At 42.9% G+C, this 21,046-nt stretch overlaps 2 protein-coding genes and 1 long non-coding RNA gene across 6 annotated transcripts; 1 reads left to right on the forward strand and 2 right to left on the reverse strand.

Moving 5' to 3' along the window:
* Nucleotides 1-5,815: 5,815 nt before the first annotated feature.
* Nucleotides 5,816-10,464, forward strand: LOC109511096 (uncharacterized). Of its 3 annotated transcripts, none has more exons than XR_002167244.1 (4): nt 5,816-5,899; nt 6,153-6,264; nt 7,494-7,540; nt 9,643-10,198. It is a non-coding gene; the product is annotated as an uncharacterized LOC109511096 (long non-coding RNA). The 3 variants fall into 3 exon arrangements; XR_002167245.1 differs by lacking the exon at nt 5,816-5,899 and adding an exon at nt 10,272-10,464 and having other exon boundaries at nt 6,064-6,264; nt 9,643-10,176; XR_002167243.1 differs by lacking the exon at nt 5,816-5,899 and having other exon boundaries at nt 6,064-6,264.
* Nucleotides 10,465-11,144: 680 nt separating this feature from the next.
* LOC109510990 (forkhead box protein D1-like) lies at nt 11,145-13,644 on the reverse strand. The gene has a single exon (XM_019861710.1). The coding sequence runs from the start codon at nt 12,712-12,714 to the stop codon at nt 11,941-11,943; it is 774 nt and encodes a 257-aa protein (XP_019717269.1). The 5' UTR covers nt 12,715-13,644; the 3' UTR covers nt 11,145-11,940.
* Nucleotides 13,645-14,344: 700 nt separating this feature from the next.
* On the reverse strand, nt 14,345-19,660 carry zglp1 (zinc finger GATA like protein 1). 2 transcript variants are annotated; one of them, XM_019861695.1, is made up of 5 exons: nt 19,491-19,660; nt 16,911-18,057; nt 16,700-16,797; nt 15,881-15,974; nt 14,345-15,603 (listed from the first exon to the last, which is right to left on the reverse strand). In XM_019861695.1, the coding sequence occupies exons 2-5, from the start codon at nt 18,053-18,055 to the stop codon at nt 15,471-15,473; spliced, it is 1,470 nt and encodes a 489-aa protein (XP_019717254.1). In that variant the 5' UTR covers nt 18,056-18,057; nt 19,491-19,660; the 3' UTR covers nt 14,345-15,470. The 2 variants fall into 2 exon arrangements, with proteins under 2 accessions (XP_019717254.1, XP_019717255.1); XM_019861696.1 differs by lacking the exon at nt 19,491-19,660 and having other exon boundaries at nt 16,911-18,100.
* Between the last annotated feature and the right edge of the window lie 1,386 nt (nt 19,661-21,046).

Here is a 21,046-nt window from a genome sequence, read left to right on the forward strand (position 1 = left end):
GTGTGCGTGTGCGTGTGCGTGTGCGTGTGCGTGTGTGTGTGTGTGTGTCGCAGGATGGAACATTTTTCATTCATGGGACTTGAACGGGAATTTGGGATGCGTTGGCATTAGCGCACCTGTGTTGCTGATGGCCAGTAAGAGTCGTCATCATGGCCACTTTCCTCTCCGACTTCCTTCCTAAATGCGTCTCTCGCCTGCTCTTTGTTCTCGGGGCGAGCGGTAGGCCGTCTGCGGCTGTCGCACACTGGAGGTCAGCACCTTTTCTCCATTCCCTCGGTGGTTTCCTCCTCAGACGCTCGCCCGCACACAATCATGATGTCCGCGCGACTGTAGCGTGACCTTGGAGGTCCTGGGAAAGAGAACGCTTTGCTGAGTAACTGCGCGACAAATCTGTCATTAGCACCATTATTGTTGTATTATAGCTGTAGCCCGACCTCATCATCATCGTCATCATCATCATCATCATGATCATGATCATCATCGTGGCCGCACATGAGAGTCAATATGCAGACTGCAAATATTTGGTGTATTGTCTGATGCTGCTTTGCATCCAGCAGCTGCAGTTCCACTTGATCAAGCCATCAACACATTAAAATAAAACATAAAGGACTGGAAAAAAATTGACACCGTCACTATTACAAGCAGCCCTCTCTGGCCCCATCCTGTACCTCTAATATGATTTTTAAGAAACTATCACACCTGAGGAGGCAAAAAAAAAAATCTGAGACAGGAGACGTGAGCCAGATATCAATCACTTTCTTTGTACTGCAGCTTTTTCAAAGTGGTCGCATCCTTTCAGCCTCATGCCGACCTGTATAACCTTGGACTTCAGGGACCCCAGATTCATTCATTTTAATTATTTTTCAGTACTTTCTCATCCATCCATCCATTTTCTGATCTGTTTATCCTCACAAGGGTCAAGGGGGGTGCTGGAGCCGATCCCAGCTGTCTTCGGGCAGTGGACGGGGGACACCCCGAACCGGTTGCCAGCCAATCACAGGTCACACAAAGACAACCATCCGCGCTCACACTCACACCTAGGGACAATTTAGAGTGTTCCATTTACCTGCCATGCATGTTTGTGGAATGTGGGGGGAAACCGGAGTACCCGAAGAAAACCCACACACACACACGTGGAGAACATGCAAATTCCACGCAGGAAGGCCGGAGCTGGGATCGACCTCACGACCTCTGCACTGTGAGGTCGACATGCTAACCACTCGGTCACCGGGCCTCCCAGTACTTTTTCATTATCTTTTTTTAGGGGGTTGCGGTGGGTTGGGGGCAAACTCACCAAGCATACCATCAATATTTTTCAATAGAAATGCAAGCGTAACGTTATCCCAAACGATTTCTCGTAGTCCCTCCAGTGACGGAAGTAAGTGCACGGTGTGTTATACTGTTGTGGTCATGATGTTGAGGAACTACTAGCACCCACATGAACACAGACATCTATGCGATTATACGGTACAAGAGAGACTTGCTAAAAAAAGATTTCAATGGAATTCAATGCGAATGCAACTGTCTTCTTTTAAGGTTAGCTATAATAATATAGTCAATATATAATCCATCCATCCATCCATTTTCTGATCCACTTATCTTCATAAGGGTCACGGGCATGCTGGAACACGCCCGGAACTGGTTGCCAGCCAATCACACTCAATATATAATAATATATAATTATATGTAATTATATACTGTATATGTATGTATGTATGTATGTATGGTGTGTGTGTGTGTGTGTGTGTGTGTGTGTGTGTGTGTGTGTGTGTGTGTGTGTGTGTGTGTGTGTGTGTATGTTATTGTTATTGTTATTGTTATTGATAATACTAGTGTAACCTGTACTACCAGAGACAAATTCCTTGTGTGTTCTACATACTTGACCAATAAAGATGATGATTCTGATATGATCAATATGCAGCAGCACAGTAGCCTAGTGGTCTGCACATTTGCCCTACATTTCTAAGAATCAGGGTTCAAATCTTTGTGCTGTTTGTATCCCCCCACCCCCACCCCCACCCCCATATGAGAACAAGTTTGATAGAAATTGAATGGTCAATATCAGTTTACCACCTGATGCAATTCCCCATCCGACAATAAACTGTTTATGTGAGAGGTCTAACACAGGGCACCATTTAGGCTGCATTCAAAAGCACCCCCTCTTTACTGTACAAAGTGTGTGTGTGTGTGTGCGTGTGCGTGTGCGTGTGCGTGTGCGTGTGTGTGTGTGTGTGTCGCAGGATGGAACATTTTTCATTCATGGGACTTGAACGGGAATTTGGGATGCGTTGGCATTAGCGCACCTGTGTTGCTGATGGCCAGTAAGAGTCGTCATCATGGCCACTTTCCTCTCCGACTTCCTTCCTAAATGCGTCTCTCGCCTGCTCTTTGTTCTCGGGGCGAGCGGTAGGCCGTCTGCGGCTGTCGCACACTGGAGGTCAGCACCTTTTCTCCATTCCCTCGGTGGTTTCCTCCTCAGACGCTCGCCCGCACACAATCATGATGTCCGCGCGACTGTAGCGTGACCTTGGAGGTCCTGGGAAAGAGAACGCTTTGCTGAGTAACTGCGCGACAAATCTGTCATTAGCACCATTATTGGTGTATTATAGCTGTAGCCCGACCTCATCATCATCGTCATCATCATCATCATCATGATCATGATCATCATCGTGGCCGCACATGAGAGTCAATATGCAGACTGCAAATATTTGGTGTATTGTCTGATGCTGCTTTGCATCCAGCAGCTGCAGTTCCACTTGATCAAGCCATCAACACATTAAAATAAAACATAAAGGACTGGAAAAAAATTGACACCGTCACTATTACAAGCAGCCCTCTCTGGCCCCATCCTGTACCTCTAATATGATTTTTAAGAAACTATCACACCTGAGGAGGCAAAAAAAAAAATCTGAGACAGGAGACGTGAGCCAGATATCAATCACTTTCTTTGTACTGCAGCTTTTTCAAAGTGGTCGCATCCTTTCAGCCTCATGCCGACCTGTATAACCTTGGACTTCAGGGACCCCAGATTCATTCATTTTAATTATTTTTCAGTACTTTCTCATCCATCCATCCATTTTCTGATCTGTTTATCCTCACAAGGGTCAAGGGGGGTGCTGGAGCCGATCCCAGCTGTCTTCGGGCAGTGGACGGGGGACACCCCGAACCGGTTGCCAGCCAATCACAGGTCACACAAAGACAACCATCCGCGCTCACACTCACACCTAGGGACAATTTAGAGTGTTCCATTTACCTGCCATGCATGTTTGTGGAATGTGGGGGGAAACCGGAGTACCCGAAGAAAACCCACACACACACACGTGGAGAACATGCAAATTCCACGCAGGAAGGCCGGAGCTGGGATCGACCTCACGACCTCTGCACTGTGAGGTCGACATGCTAACCACTCGGTCACCGGGCCTCCCAGTACTTTTTCATTATCTTTTTTTAGGGGGTTGCGGTGGGTTGGGGGCAAACTCACCAAGCATACCATCAATATTTTTCAATAGAAATGCAAGCGTAACGTTATCCCAAACGATTTCTCGTAGTCCCTCCAGTGACGGAAGTAAGTGCACGGTGTGTTATACTGTTGTGGTCATGATGTTGAGGAACTACTAAATTTGTCTCCTTCAGGTATCCGTAGCAGAAAAATGGCAGCAAAACATGGCCGCCTCCTGTGGGGGAAGCGTCACCTATGTAATGTAATTAGCGATTACTTAAACTTACAATTACATTTAAAAAAAAAAAAAAAAAAAATGTACATTGATGTGATAACACACACACACACACACACACACACACACACGCACACACACACACACACACACACACACACGCACACACACACACACACACACACACAGACGGAGAGAGAGAGAGAATATTGAAACATTGCGCTTTTGAAATAATGATGAATAATGTCCAGTAATAAATAATACTTTCAGTGTTTAATTTTCCCGCTCTCAAAGTACATAGAAGGGAGCCCAGAAGACTGTACAGTGAGGACAAACACACACACACACACGCACACACACACACACACACACACACACGCACACACACACACACACACACACACACGCACACACACACACACACACACACACACACACAGAGCAAGACGAGACACACTCCACCAAGTGGACTCCATGGCCTTGTTTCCTTTGCAGCATGTAAACACTATTGTGTGCACAGTGATAGTGATCATAGGAGCTAATTGTTTGGGGCAATATTCGCGGTGCAATTGATGGAGAAAGTGACAAACAATGGCGCGCACACTCGCCAGGACACATGCGCTAAGTTCTCCTCCTCTTCCTCTCTTCGTCTGCTGCAACACGTCTGCTGCTCTTATTGGCCTCATTGTCCTGGACAGTTCAAAAGATAAGGAAGATAAATAATATGACACGAGTCCTAATACGCCTAACCGGTATTATGACCATCAACTTTATCGTGAAATTGCTCGGATTTACTCCTTTTCTCGTCGAAATTTATTATTGTAATATTGTGACTTGATTGTTGTAAATGAGTGTGTTCTTGCCCTTTTCATATTCTTCGCTCACATCTTACTATATCATTATTCTCATGAAATTAGGAATGCATTATTTTTTTCATTGAGTCCCCCCTCCCCCTTTTAAATATTCTAACATAATTAATGCATTTTCCCAGTAAAATTGTAACATTTTTTATCAACAGAATTGCAAATTTCACTTTTGTTTGTATTTTGACTATCCAGCTAACAATTGAAATATTTTCTGTCTTGATAACATGACTATGATTCTAACATAATATTCTTATATCATTATAACAACCTTTTGTCATTATTGCAAATTGTCAATTTACTGTTACAAATTATCACTATGCTGTGCTCTTACTATTACGATAGGTTGTTGTGATGACTATTCTGAAAAAGATTCCGTGTAAAAATTAAGCATATTTTTTCTTATTATTTTAACTTTGATGTGTTAACATGAAGACTATTTTTTAATTATCATTGTAAAGTTGCATAAATTCCAACGAAATTATTCTTAATAATATTACGATTATTTACTAGTTAGCACATCCGCCTCACAGTGTAGAGGTGCAGAGTTCGATTCCAGGCCCGGGTCTTCCTGCGTGGAGTTTGCATGTTCTCCCTGGGCCTGTGTGGGTGTTCTCCGGGTACTCCTTCCACATTCCCACAACATGTGTGACAGGTTAATGGAACACTCGAAATTGTCCCTAGGTGTGAGTGTGAGCGCGGATGGTTGTTCGTCTCTGTGTGCCCTGTGATTGGCTGGCAACCAGTTTAGGGTTTACCACCGCCTCCTGCCCGATGACAATTGGGATAGGCTCCAGCACCCCCTGCGACCCTCGTGAGGATAAGTGGATCAGAAAGTGGATGGATGGATGTTCAAAGTTTTTTGGGGGAGAATATTCGATGTTTATTTTAATGGTAAAATGTTGACGATCCCCAGTAAATTTGTATTAATACACAAAAATATTAGGTTGACTTTTTCTAATATGATGACTTTCCATGCAATGTTGAGAACAAAAACTCTCACAATTACATTGATTTGATTCAGAATATGATGACCTATTCTTGTCTCTTCCTTTTATTTGTTGTTTTTTACTATCTCAATGTCATAGAACAGTTTCTCTCGATTATTTGAATCTTCTGGCCACCCTCAGAACCGGAACAGCAGCAGTCGCCTATCGACGGTCACACATGGCTCAGTTTCCCAGGATGCACCTGGCACGGGCGAGCGAGCGGATGCAGGCCACAGCTGTTTCCTGTGCACACTTCCTGGTTTGCCTTTTAGAGGCCTGCTGGTTTTGGGTTGTATTCGTGGGGTTGATAGGGGTGATGTACACGAGTGGATTTCAGGCTTTTCCAGGTCGGATATGTCCACCATCGGCACAGGTGGAGGACAACATCTCTCACTTTCACATAAACTGTGGATTTAAAACATAAGATGCATTAAACGCAACTCAGGGGACATTGACGGAATGTTTCAAAGATAAACACATCTCCTTATTGTCTGCTATCTCTCTTTAGACTTCCTTAGTCAGCCAAGGGGATTTCAGCCGGGTAGTAGGGGGGGCTAATGAGAACATAATGGGCTCAATCAATTGTTTCCTTGATTGAACACGCCCTCTAATTTCCTCATCAACAGCTGGACACAAGCCAGGGACGCTACGCTGAGAAGACCGAGACTGCGCTCCCTGGACACTTCATGAAATACATTATAAACCATTGGTCACCAACATGGTACCTGCGGTGAGCAGGTAACTCCAAAGCACCGCCTGCAGGCCGGTTCTAAAATTCGCTCAACAGTCATGGGTCGTTGTGAATTCCTAGGAATATTGTAAAAGTGATCATTATCATACTTTCAATCCTAAGATTTATAAAAACAAGGTGTTTTGTATCCATATTTATCTTTACGGATCTTGTTAAATATTGGGTGATAATTAAGATTCTTCACAAACAGGTCGAATTGGTCTCAAGTGGATCGTGGGTTTAGGTCAGCGGTCCCCAAACTTTTTCCTGTGAGGGCCGCATAAGCTTTCGCTTCTGTGATGTGGGGGCCGGGGTCAGTCTGGAACAGAAAAAGGGTGGCCGCAAGAGTACGGAAATGTAAAAATGGATTGTTTTCCAGAAACCCACACAAAATGAAGCCGCCTCTTGACAGATGAGACTGATAGACGTTTCTTTGCGCTGAAAGAAACAAAAACATCGTTTGTCCACTTTGGGTTAAATACCCCGCATTCTATTTTTCTCTTACTGAACCTTTTCGCCATGATCCCGTTCTCTGAGAGAGGGGCCGGTTTCGGATTTTTTTTTTCTGGCATTGCCAGATAACGGCACAGAAATATGCACCAAATGTCACCTTATTGTATCTGTGTTTATGAAATAGTTACTAATTAATAGTTAATCATGAAAACGGTTCAGAACTAAGGAACATTTTATTGCAAAAGCCCAACTTTATGATCAAAGACAAATCCACATCGATGAAAAATAAATCAAAATACTCTGTGGTATTTTCAGGGGGCCGGACCAAATGCGGAGGCGGGCCGGATCCGGCCCGCGGGCCGTAGTTTGGGGACCACTGGTTTAGGTGAAGAAAAGAAAAAAAGACGTGTCTCTGTGTGCGTGTTAATAATATTCTATATTTTTGTGTTAGTGCACACTGCACCGTAAGCATCCTCTCAGTTTCACTTTCACAAAAAAAAAGTATTTAAAAAAATAATATAACAAAGCAGGTCACCTTTAACCTCCGGCTGCGCGTGACCTGCATCACCGGAAGTTGTTAGCGGTTAGCTGTCTGCACTAGCATTTTGCGATTAGAGCTATTGCCATTTATCTTTTTTTTTTTATTTTCCTTATCTTCATTCAAAGTTTGTTTCGTGTACAATTAACGATGGCGCTGGCAAACAAAGTGGATCTGAAGTGCCAGGAGAAAAAAAATTTAAAACGATACACGTGAGCTACGATAGTGACGTTTTTTGCACTGAAGACGCTGGCAAAGTGCGTCCCATGCTGCCGGGTCACGTCTCGACTAAGGTAAACGCTGATTCCTATTTACACATTCACAAGCTCTTGTATCGACTTAATTTTTTTGTTTCGTTCATGTTCGGGCATTATGGCTGTTGCTCATAAGGGCATGAGTGTGTGTATCCGTGCACGTGCAGTAGCGGGTCGATCGAGGGAGGTCGGTTGGGCACCGATGCCATACAAGGTATAGCTTCAGAAATGTGTACTCCTCTTTTTCAAACAATGTAACAGAAAGACAACATCCCATTTGATTTTAACATGGATTAACCTCCGATGTACATAAAATAGCGTGTGTGTGTGTGTGTGTGTGTGTGTGTGTGTGTGTGTGTGTGTGTGTGTGTGTTGCGTACCCTCAGGTCATGGTGACACGGTGTGGAACAACTGCGTATTGCTGTCATATTTCTCATCATCTGTGCTTGCACAGTCCAAATTCCACAGTTGTGTTGCAGTGTGGCATGTTGTCGACCTCCATCCTGTAATAATAGGAAACGGCGCATCACTTTCCAACTTTCTCTCACCCGCTTCTCTCATTGTCCCTCTGTTCCATGTTTGCGCGAATTGATATGTTGTTGTATGAAGTATCTGTCCTGCCATAATGTTTTATTTTATTACCTGAAGTGAGCCCCTCACGTCACTGTAAATATATGATGAGAGGTGAAAAGTTAAGACATCGATGAGTTGTTCTTAGCAGCCTTAACAACTTCTACTCTTGAGGGAAGAATTCCGACAAAAATATTGGAGTGCATCTGTGTGTAATGCCCATTCATTCCCAAAAGAATGTCACCGACTGCCCTCTAATGTCAAAGATGTTTATGACGGCTTTGTGCAAGTTTTTCCACGCCAAACTTATCAAAGTAGGTTTTTAGGGGTTGTGATATGTGTAATTATGTTCGTAAAGGCACCGAACGAACTGTTTTGGGGAAAGTTTTTTCGAGTTTGCCGAATCAAACCATTGCTGTGAGTGCAGTGATTTTATTATTTTGCCGTTAGAGGGAGACAAAGGTTTATCAATTCAACGTCCCGTGACCCACAGTACTTGCACCCGTTATTAAAATGAATCCACAAATGAGTGAACCAGTCGCCTGATTGCACACAAAACAAAAACAGGAAGAAAACAGGACACATGATTAACCTTCCTGTTTTTGTTGTGGATCAATTTGATTTTAAAGTTGAAAACTCCCCTCAAAATACATTAAAAAAATACATGGCCCTGTTGTTGTGTTTTATGTAAATGTATTATTATGATTAATTATTGACATTACACTTGCTGGTGAAATATATTTAAACTGTTTATTAAATTATACAACATGAGTAGTATCATTTTTTTGAATATTAAAATATTTTTCGAGAGTTTTCAATTTGAAAGTAGGTCAATTTGATGACATCATCACAGGGGTGACATCAATTTTCTTCTTAATTAAAATCTTTTCATCCGATATTCTGCATATTTTGAACTGTGGAATCTCATTGACTCCTCCATTACTGAAACGACGGGTGGAGATACTGTAGTGCTCCGACATGGACAGTAAACACTGAATAAACCCAAATAAAGTAAACATCTGTGTCCAAATGTACTCTATCTACGTCACCTGTTTGGAATATAAACCCCAATCCAATAAAAGAAATGCAACTTTATAAAACATAATAATGCTCAGTTTTCATGACAATTAATATTATATGTGGCATCTGTCTGGCATAATATGTCATTAATATTGATGCCATAGAACTAGATTGCATAATACAACCCTTGGCAAAAATTGTGTGGAATCACCAATCTCAGAGGATGTTCATTCAGCTACTTAATTTGGGGGGTGCAGTTAAAAAAAATGGAGAGAATTCTCAAACTTCTTAATGAGGGCAAATTATCAGCCGTTGTTGCGAAAGATGGTTGGTTGCTTTCTAAAATCTGGTCTAAGTACAAACAACATGGGAAGGCCTACTGATATACCAAGGAAGACATCAAAGCGTCAGGACAGAAACCTTAAAACAAGACGTCTTGAAAACAGAAAATGCACAACAAAAGAAATGTCCGCGACCTGCTTTGTATCTACCAAACCAAACAAGTGGATGAACATCCACCAAGACTGGTGATTGCATAAAATTTTGCCAAGGGTGGTACAGAGAGATACGGGTCCCCGGACTCTGCGCTGGTGGGCCGCTTGTGTGCGGGTGGTCCGGTCCAGGTGGAGGAGGGAAGGATTAACACCACGCGTGCCACAAAGGGAAAAGGATGGAGTAAACAAGAAATGGAGGGAAGAAGAACATCTTGGAGACATATGTGCTCCGAGGCCTGCAGATCTGCTTCATGAAGGCGCTGCACTCACTTAACTTTTGAGCAAAACTGAAGCAATAACCTGTTCTGCATTTGCTCTGTGCATTTCCTAGTCACAGTGTCAGAGTTACTGTAATGATACAAAAACTCAAGCGCACACAGAGCAACTTCTGTGTTCTAATTTTGTTATGTTTGACTTGCACATAAATGACTCTTTTGAGTTCAACGGAGCATTTTTGGAATCATAGATATCAATGAAAGTAACGTACAACGCACCAGCAGATTCACCAATTCACTTTTTTTTTTTTCAGTTTCTGTTTACAGAACTAACTGAAGGCAATCTTTTGAACAAGTCTCCCGTGTTTCGATGAAGGTTGTATAAAAACTCCAGCCAACAATCTTAACATCATCAAGATGCCGTGCGTTGACTTCAAATTGTATTTATGTGTTCTTGTTTGTACTTGGAAGACTTTCTCTTTTGGCCCTCGCCCGACCCTGCGTGTTTGGATGTCGCCAGCGAGGAGGCAGTGTGGAAAAACAAACGTGGACAACTTCAGTACACGTTACCTGGAACTGTTAAATGTTATTTTGGTTTATGCTGTGCTTATTAGCCGCTATTAGTGTTCCTCATACCGTGTGTGTGTGTGTGTGTGTGTGTGTGTGTGTGTGTGTGTGTGTGGGTGTGTGTGTGTGTGTGTGTGTGTGTGTGCGCGCGCGCGCGCGCGCGCGCGTGTCTAACAACATTGCCCTTGTGTAGCCGACGAGGTGAATGTAGTTTTAGTGCGCAAGTTATATTGGGGAGTGCATGTCTGGACCATTTAAGAAAGGCCTCTTTGTCATCTTTTCTAATTAATACGCACCAACAAGCCGACTGATATGAAAATGACATTGGACAAAATATCTGGTGCACCCGAAATGAGGTTTTGTCAAAGATGTACCTAAATGCTCCCACGGCATTTTTATACACCTTACTTGAAAACTGATGATGTCATAATGTGATGACACATCAGTCGCATGTATTTATGTTGCATCCTTATAAAAGATGAGAAAAGAGGACTAATTACAAGAACAAGTCATACTTTATTTTATTGTGTCATGGTTTTCACTTTTGTTGCTTTGAATGAACTGTACTCAAACTCTTGACATTTTGACTGATATAAAACTGACATTGGGCAAAATATCTGGTGCACCCAAAATTTTGTTTTGTCAAAGATGGACCTAAATGCTCCCACGGCATTTTTATACACCTTTCTTGAAAACTGATGACGTCACAATGTGATGACACATCAGTCAGATCTATTAACGTTGCATCCTTATGAAAGATGAGAAAAAAATGACTAATTACAAGAACAAGTCATACTTTATTTTATGGTGTCATGGTTTTCACTTTTATTGCTTTGAATGAACTGTACTCAAACTCTTGACATTTCTCAACAAACGACAGTGTACTGTATATTTCAGTCTTATGAGATACAGAATACTGTTCGACCTTGTTGCAAAAGGTTACAAGAAAGCCAGCTGCTTGGAACCATTTGAGGCAGATTTTGAAAAATTAAACTTATGCCAGTATTAAAAATACAATGGGTACAAAAAGTCTGCACACCCCGGGTTCAAATGCCAAATTTTTGAAGGACATCCATCCGATGCGGTGGAAGTTCTCTGTTGCACCACGGCTTGTCTTCTGAGGTGTGACGACAAAAATAAACGTGTGAGCACACTTGTGCATCCACAACCGTTTTTTTTTTTTATTCCCTCCCTCCAAAACTAATTTTAATTGAGTTGTCCAGGTTAGAGGTTACAATGGTGGAAAACACTTTGAAATAATAGATCTGTCGAATTTTTTATGATCACAGAAACCTGGCATTTGAACAGCGGCGGGGTCTAGACTTTTTATATCCACTGTATGACTTTGAAAATCTCATCCGTGTTACAAAGCAAACTACATGCAAGGCTCCTCTTGTAGTTCATGATACTAACAGTGCACTTTAATAAACTGAAGCTGCGTTGAAATAAGTCAAATCTTTTATTGTGTAATAGGTGTTAAATGATTCATTCCTGAATTGGCAGGGAAAAAAAACCCATCAAATCTAAGATGTATATAAAATATCCTACATAAGAGCGTCAAACAATTGCAGTGCTAAAGCAAGAGGAGTGTTTTCGGGTCCATAAAAACGTAATTAGGCATCCTCCCGTGAATAGAGACGGCGTGGGTCAAAGGGAAGGTCCCGTCCAAAGGCTGCATGGCAGTGCAGATGTCCAAACAAGATGGCAATCCCTTGGAGAGGAGGAAAGACAGAGCAGGAATCAAGGTTCTTACTGGCGGACTCACGGGACCGGTCAGAGTGTTTAAAAAACTTCCAAGGCTCAGGTGGTGGTACGGCTCCGGTTGGAGGAGCGGAATTCTGGCGGGTGCAGGTTGGAGAGCCACTGGCACGGCAGAGTCCTTAACCTTCTTGCAGTGTTGATGCTGTCTCTTGAAGCGTCTCCTCCGCCGAAGAAAGCTGCCATTCGCAAACATATCGGCCGACATGGGATCCAAAGTCCAGAAGTTTCCCTTCCCGGGAAAGCCGGGCTCTCGCGGGACCTTGACGAAGCAGTCGTTTAGAGACAAGTTGTGTCGGATTGAGTTGTGCCACGCGGGGAACTTGTCCCGGTAGTAGGCAAAGTTCTGGCTGATGAAGTCACAGATCTGACTGAGTGTGAGTCTCTTCTTGGGGCTCTGGAGGATCGCCATGGTGATGAGGGCAATGTAAGAGTAAGGGGGCTTCACCGAAGAAGTGCGGCCGGAGACGCCGCAGAGTCGGACCGTCAAGTCTCTCTGGTGTTCCCGCACTGAGAGATCTGCGTCTTTCTGCTCCCCACCGCCAAAGTCGAGGTGCACATGCTCGGTAGCTTTGCAGTCCAAAGTCATGGTCCTCGGTGTGAGCAGGTCCAAAGTGGCTGAAGCCAAAGCACAACTTTCCCTTGCTTTGATTCAGTTGACTGCATCTTTGATTTTTAACCCCCCCCGACCTCCCCTCTTTTTACTCCTCCTCCTCCTCACCTCAACAGCACTACCTCATTCAAACAGCCCCTGAGGCATCCCATATAATGGTGGCAATCTGATGAGATCCAATAAAGAAACCGGATTTTTTTTTTTTTTAAGCTTTTTAAATTTCTGTTTTGACAGTACTTAGATGCATGCAGAAATTGTGGTCAGGGGTACTCAACTTAGCTACATCGTGTAAATGCAGAACAAAATGTCCCATCGGCTGCTGTTGAGTGACAAAATATAAAATAATGTATATTAATAAAATACCGTTTTAAATCAAATCAATCATTTCCACAAATGAGAACTCGCCAACCTTCTCAATCCAGTGAGGTGCTCTCCATCTTCCTGACAGTCCAGTAAACCCCCACGTACTCGTGGGTAGGCACCCATGGATTCACCTAATTATGGATTTTTTTTTCAATATTTAAAGGTGTTTTTGGGGGGGAAGGGTAAGACACATGTTTCTTGTGGAAAACGCTTATTGGCAGTATGTTACCGCTTTTTGAAGAATTCTTGCCGGAATATTGGAACAATCATTCCAACCCATTTTGATTAAATGGGCATCAATGACTCTTGGATGTTCGCTGTTTGAGGATTTCTTAGCAAGACTTGTTCATGTTTTAGGGGTGAAGATGCTGATTTGCGGTACAACCCCTCATTGAAAAAAATTACAATAATGCAACGGAATGGGTGTCAAGTTGTGAATTTTCGCTATTCAGAATTGTTATCAATATTTTCTTGAATAATTGTGCGTTTTAGGAGGGTCAAAAAGCCATTTTTCATGGAAAAGGCTTATTGTGGTATAACTCTGCTGAAGACTTTTTTTGGGGGTTAAAAAATAAAACCAAATGGTTGTCAACAACTATTTGTCGTTTTTTTTTGCTATATTTGCAGATTTTTTTCTCCAGAAGTACTGTAATTTTGGGGTGAGCGGAGAAGCCTGTTTTTGATGGAAAACACTTATTGGCAGTACAATCCCTCTGATTCGAGAATTGGGGGGGGGGGGGTTAAAAACAAAAAACAGAACACAATCGAATGTGTAGAAATTATTTGTGGATTTTCACTGTTTGGCCCGGTCCCCGTTCCCTGTGAACACAAGGGCTCCATAGTATAACTTGTCTACATACATATAACCAAAAGATTTTGCGGAGGGTTGTCAGTAAAAGAGTTTGCGTTATTTGCTCTGGAGTGCTCGGTGCTAGATATAATGTAGAACTAAGTCGACCCACCAACTTCAGCTGTACAGATTCGGTGCTAGATATAGTGTAGAAGAACTAAGTCGACCCACCAACTTCAGCTGTACAGACAAAGTCTGCTCTGCAGGCTACACATTGTATAAAATACCATCTGTTGTTATTTCACGAGGGGGAAAATTTGAAGTGTTTATTTGAGATGGTATTCGTGCCGTAACCGTTGTTTATATTTGATGTTCGAATTGAGCACAGCAGGTGAGATTGGTGGATTATGATGCTTGATTTTAAAATAAAACCTTGATTTTAACAGGCCTGTGTTTTTTTAATGTTCTTGGCTCATTCAGCTCATTTCCTTTGGCGCTCGTCCTTGGTGGATGTTTTGGCAAAGTCAAGAGAGGAAAGTCTCTTTGGCTGTTTGGAATTAGAGAAAGACGTCATCGGTTTTATCAAACAATAGTTTGCGCAGCATCCGTCCATGTGAGGCCACCCACTGTGGCGAGAGCGCCACACTGCATGCGGGCTCACAGAACGGTGACGTGTTTAACGCACACCGCTTCCCTCCCGCTCGTGTGTTTGCAATTGGTCCTACGGTACTAAATATACCACCACTCCTCTTAGACGACTGTAATTAATGTGCTTTGAATATTGGATCTGTGCTCCAAATGAGGCAACAATGGGCTATTCACACAAATTTTAATGCAGACCAACAACATCAACGTTCACACAAAATTGCCTTTTTATATCCTCACAAACATGCACACCAAGAAAACCAGTGACCCTCATAAGCTAGTCATAAAATACAGTACCACCCCAAAACCACACTCAACCCAAATAAAGGAAAAAAAAACCACCTCAATGCACACATTGACAAAAACAACAAAAAAAAGGAGCATCAGTTCCTGAGTGCCACAAAACACAATTTGGCTGTTACGTGGAGAGAGTTTCTGCAGTAAATGGCAGATGAATGCACCAGCATTCCATGTTTTGAGACATTTGCAGCTTAACGATTGACCCTCGGCGAGTGTCCACATCACATTTCTTCCCAAAGATCCGCTGAAACGTTAATTTAGATCTTTAACTTAACAGCCACAACAAACATTTACACTCTAAAGTGTTTTCATAGACAGACATCTTCCTCCTGTGAATGTAGCTAATTTAAGAGCTGTCAGTTTTTAAAATTATTATTCTTATTTTTAACCGTCAGTATTTGTTTACTCTGATGTGCCTTTGAGTTGGCGCGAAATTAGCCATCAGAGCAACTTTGCAATACTGAAGCAAATGTAATACACAGTAGGATAGAGAGACACTTGTGCTGCTGACCGTGAATTCTGCAATGGCGATTTCTCATGTCGTGGTGAATTTACAACATGTGGGTAAGCGGTGAAATAAGGTGTTCATGAGTTTGCATAGGGCCATGAAGTGGGGGGGGGGGTCGATGTACTCTTAGGTGGTGTGTTTGTACTGAGTGGAGGTCACTCTCACAAAATGTCCACACTTGAGACAGTGTGAGTTGGAGTTGCTTTCCTTTCTCGGGATATGCCAGCAGTTGACGCAGCGTACCCTGTACTTCTTGTACCTTTGAAACAACAAAAGAATTTTTCAAAAATACAATACGCATCAAGGAAAAAAAAAACTAATGTATGCTATTGCCTGCAATTGACTGGCAACCAGTCCTGGGTGAACCCCACCTTTCGCCCTGTTAGCTGAAATAGAGTCCAGCTAAACTCTGACCCTATCCAAGCTAAGTGCAAGAAAATGCAGGACTGAATGAATACATGATTTTTTTTTAAGGAACATTTTATTTTTAACTACAGTGTGAGTAATGTGTGTTAATATTGATAAGAATTAAATACCTTATGCCGCAAGCGTTGCAGAGAGGGGTCCCATCTTCTGCATCTCTCCACATGGGGGTCTTTCTGGTACAGCACGACGCACAAACTTTGCCCCCTAGTGACAGTCAACACGCGTGAGTTCACCACTTTTGATTCCCAATCAGGCACAGTAACGTGAACTTCTCAGAAAATGTATTTAGTCCAAATGTATCAGCTGAAAGCCAGTTTGCAAATAATAGTTGTGGAGCAGCGCCTCCTAGTGGGGAAAATATGTAAAAAAAATCACCAGAAAATTATATAAAGTCAAAATACTTTTTTCCTAGCCTCCCACATCCGGTGTATAAACTGCCAAACAAATCATGTGCATCACTCGCTGTGGCAACCGTAGACTTAGAAGTCAATCAACAACAAATGAAAATATTTAGAACAAAAAATATGCAACTAATAGTAAAAATGAGAACTCTCGCCTCTTTTGCTGCAACGTGCAAGTTTAAAGACCCTGCAAAGTGAAATGATGTATGTTTCTAAAGAACATAATCGGTGGAAATTTGTGCAAGCGAATTTTTTGCAACCCAATTTAAAAAAAAAAGTTTTTTTTATCTCGTCGTAGTGTATTCAATCAAATATAGGTTGAGCATGATTTGCAAACCATTGTTTTCTATTTTTGTTGGACACATTCCGACTTAATTTGAATTGGTTTTGTAATTTTGCCAATTTTGTTAAAACACTATTTCACATGTTTGAAAATTATTCGTTTTTTTTTTTTTTTTTTTTTTAAACTAAAAGACAAAATACAGCAGCAAAAGTGACAGCGGCTTGACTTGTGTCCAATGCAAGTACCCGAGGCACTAGGTTCACTGTCTTCCTCAGAGTTGCTGGTCGTTCGTGATGTTTGAGTCCTCCTCCTCTGTTTCCACAAGCTCCTGCAGTGCACCTTGCTAAGGTGGAGAGAGCGAGAGAGACGACACGAAGCAGAACGATTGTTACACGCAGTTGTAGATACAATGTGCATCACCAGGCATCCTTCTATTGTATACTGGCGTGTCCTCACCTGTACTTGGATGTGATGCGGAGCCGACACTGTTGCCTGCTGCCATTCAGCTCTGCGTTCATCCGGAATGCGACTCCCTGGAAGCGCGGGTCATGGATATCGCCGCTGCGACTGGGATTGGCTTGCTTTCTAGCCGTTTTGTTTCTCCACAAGTGCTGAGCCACGGGCGTTGCACTTCCCTCCTTTGACCTCAAGTGTGAGGTCACTGTGGTGGCGGGAGAGCGCTGCGGTTTTTCCTCAATGGGCGCATGTGCACTGTGTGATTTTGATGGCAGCATGCCGTCATCTGGTTTGGAGGGCCAATGACTGCCCAACATTAGGTTTGCATTGTGGTCGAGGGTGCCAGCTGGCCATGTTCGCTTCACGCTGTCTGAGTCAAAATCCTTTTCACGATTAAGGGATGTATCAGGCATGTGCACAAGGGACAAAGAACTTTCAAAGACATGGGTGTCAGCATTGTGATGTTCCGCGGAGGAGCGGTCATGACTCCCCTCCAACATGTCAACACTCGACACTGGCTGTGTTTTAGATTGCCGAGAGGACACGGGAGCTTGTTCCTCTGCTGCGTCTTTGTCAAGCATCGGTGGTGGCCCACGAAAAGTCATCTCTTTGTCACCAGTCTCGGCTTTAGAAGCAAAGCAATTCTCTTGCTCATCAACCACCGGCACGCCACAAGTGGCGATCCCTGCAACGGGTGATGGTCTCAAAGTGCATTCAACACTGGCACCAGTTCCTGATTTGTGTGCAGAGGCGACACCACATTCGGTGGGAAAAAACAATCTCGAGTCTGCATGCTCTTCTCCGAGATCCATGAGCCTCTCACACTGCAGGTTGATCAGACTCAACACTCTCCAAGGGCTGTGGCCTCCAGGTGGGGACTCAATTTCGCCCTTGCCGCACACCAGCCGTTCATTGTGTTCATAAGTTGACAACAAATTCGGGTTGACGGAGGCTTGAGCCCTTTCAACCTTTTCATCTTGACTGTCATTCAGCGATCCGGTGTCCAGTACACCACTTTGCAAGGAGGCCTCAAGTTTGGAAACCTCGTGGAAAAGGTAGAGGACTGCAGATTCGGAGGCATCTTGTTCTGCTTCCCTTTGATGGCTTTCAAAGAGGGCCACCTGTGACCTTTGACCCGCGCTCATATCTGCATCATGAACAAACAGTTTTTAAGATAAGTGCACAACAAATGTGCTGTATGGCATTCCTTGAGGGGGACTATGGGGAATCTATCAATAAAAGTCATGGTATTTCTAATTGATGTAACTAGTTTCAGAGGAGCGTCACAGAGAAAACAACAATAATGTGTTTACATATAAAACAATGGAGTTAGAGCAACTAATTGAGCTCTTTTAATCACTGCCCAAAGTTTGAGGGACGGCAACACCTAATTATGACATATTCATGAAAAGTTATTAAAGGAATTAATGCAGAAAAAATATACAGTTGCTGTCCCAAGTTTACACACACACAAGGCCATTAATGTCAATTTAGGTATTTTAATAATTTACTTTCGCAAAACGTTATACCGGTCGACACCGTGGGTCACTGGTTAGCATGCCCGCCTTACAGTGCAGAGGTGCAGGGTTCGGTTCCGGGCTGTGTGGAGTTTGCATGTTCTCCCTGTGCTGTGTGGGTTTTCTCCGGGTTTCTCCCACATTCCAAAAACATGCATGGCAGCTTAATTTTGTGTGTGTGTGTGTGTGTGTGTGTGTTAGTGTGTGTGTATGTGTTAATGTGCAAGTGTATAAATATATATATGAACCTGTATGTATAATTTTGACCATTGTGATGATTGAAAATCTTTGCTAGATTGTGCCTTCAATCATTGAGGTTGTGTATCTTGTACGATGCTTCCACAGTATTGTACATAAACGTCATCTAAAAAGTTAAATACAAAATGTTTATAGTTTTTCGACTCAGGTCCAATAAGAGCTGCATATAAAATGCTGCTCCTGCTTTGGATACTTGTTATCGTGCGTTTTAGGGGACTAGAGGTTGAAAGCAATGGTACATCCTGACATACAATAAAAGCATAATAGCGCCAGTTAAATCAGAATACATTATGCTAGTGTTTTGGTGTTCCAATGTGAGTTAAGTGTATTGAACTTTTTGAAGCAGCGTCGAATGTATTTTCATGTATAATATCGATGGCACTGTCGCGATCTTTGTCTCGTGCGACATGATATTCAGACCCCCAAACCTATGAAAACTCTCTAAAAATATATCGAAAAAGTCCGCCCTTTTTATGAGTGACGTCGAACGTATTTTTAAGGCATCTTTTTCCACGACACGAACAGCTTCAAAATTCAGCATTGACTTTCATTTACCGAGTATATGAATGTACAGTGTACGTGTCGCTGGAAATATATGTACAGTAATGTACTTATTAACTTTTTAAATTAATTTATTGTACACTGATGGCAAATTTCATGTGACATTAGAAGAGTTTAAGTGACTCTGAAGAAGCAGTAGTACAGTACAGCATGCTTTCGCTATTTCAGGCCCACTGTGAGATCAAAACTGCTCGACAGTTTGTCAAAATAAATTTGGGCAAATAAAATCACTGTTGTCGCTTACCTGACAGTAAACGCTCTTATGGATGGTTCACACTGGCGAATTCTGGCTCTCATCAGGTGAGCAAGTCTTACGCAGCTGGCGCTGCTTAGTGTGATTGCTTGCATCAGAAGACGTTAACACCTGGCGGTTAATTAGCGCCGATCTTTCACAAAATGACTCGACTGAAAAGAATTAAAAAGTTATTTAATTTAATATTTATTTTTTTATTATTTAATTTTATATTTATATGTAAAGTGCACGGCATAAGGGATGAGATCTTAGCCCCAAGGGGACGAGTTTAAGTATTGCAATATTGCAATTCACTTCTCTTCGGCGTCCAACTCAAATTTCTCCATAAACTTCAACTTGTTCAGAATTCAGCAGCCCGGATCATTCCGAGAACCCCCTCCTTCCATCACATCACCCCCATCCTCCGACAGCTCCACTGGCTCCCCGTTAAACAAAGATATAATCAATCAAATTACTTCAAAATACCCCTTTACACATTCAAAGCCATCCATAAACTTGCCCCCCCCCTATCTATCAGATCTTCAGATCTCTATCCCTTCCCGCTCACTCAGGTCTTCATCCTCCCTCCATCTCTCTGTACCCTCTGCCCGTCTCAGCACAATGGGGTGCAGAGCCTTCAGCCGCTCTGTCCCCAAACTCTGGAACTCACTTCCACCCAATATTCGCAACATTGATTCTCTTCCCACATTCAAAACCCAGCTCAAAACTCACCTTTTCAGACTGGCTTATTCCACTTAAATATATCTCTTGTATTTATAATTTTATCTGTGGTTTTATTTGTCTTATTGTTTGATCGTCTGTAAAGTGTCCTTGGGTGTTGTGAAAGGCGCTTCAAATTAAATGTATTATTATTATTGTTGTTCACGAGTGAGGGTATCTTGATATGTGATTGTGATACATATAGTCAATAGAGGGCGCTGTAGGTTTAGAGTTGATGGCATATGACAAGGCTTCAGATCACCATTCGTGCTGGCAACAATAAAGTTGAGCTCAGGCTCATTTGTTCACTAAATGATGCCTCATCATATTAAGATGAACAACACAGAGGGCAGTAGGGATCAGGAGATCGACAATTTACCGGTAGGTAGATTTGCGCTCCTTCCCTCACCTATGGTCACGAGCTGTATAGGTCGTAACCGAAAGAACGCAATCCTGTATACAAGAGGCCGAAATGAGTTTCCTCCGCAGGGTGTCCGGGCTTTCCCTGAGAAATAAGGTGAGAAGCTCGGTCATCCGGGAGGGCCTCAGAGCCGAGCCGCTGAGCCAGATGAGGTGGCTCGGGCATCTGATAAGGATGCCTCCTGGATGCCTCCCTGGTGAGGTGTTCTGGGAATGTCCCACCGGCAGGAGGCCCCGGGGGCGACCCAGGACACGCTGGAGAGGCTACGTCTCTCCGGGATCCCTGGGAAGAGCTGGAAGAAGTAGCTGGGGAGAGGGAAGACTTGGCTTTCCTCCAAAGCTGTAGCCTCCGCAACCCGACCCTGAATAAGTGGTAGAACAATGGATTGATGGGTGCGTGTGCGTGTGTGTGTGTGTGTGTATATATA

The sequence above is a fragment of the Hippocampus comes genome, unplaced genomic scaffold (assembly GCF_001891065.2).
Source record: "Hippocampus comes isolate QL1 unplaced genomic scaffold, H_comes_QL1_v1.1 scaffold7, whole genome shotgun sequence".
Taxonomy (NCBI): domain Eukaryota; kingdom Metazoa; phylum Chordata; class Actinopteri; order Syngnathiformes; family Syngnathidae; genus Hippocampus; species Hippocampus comes.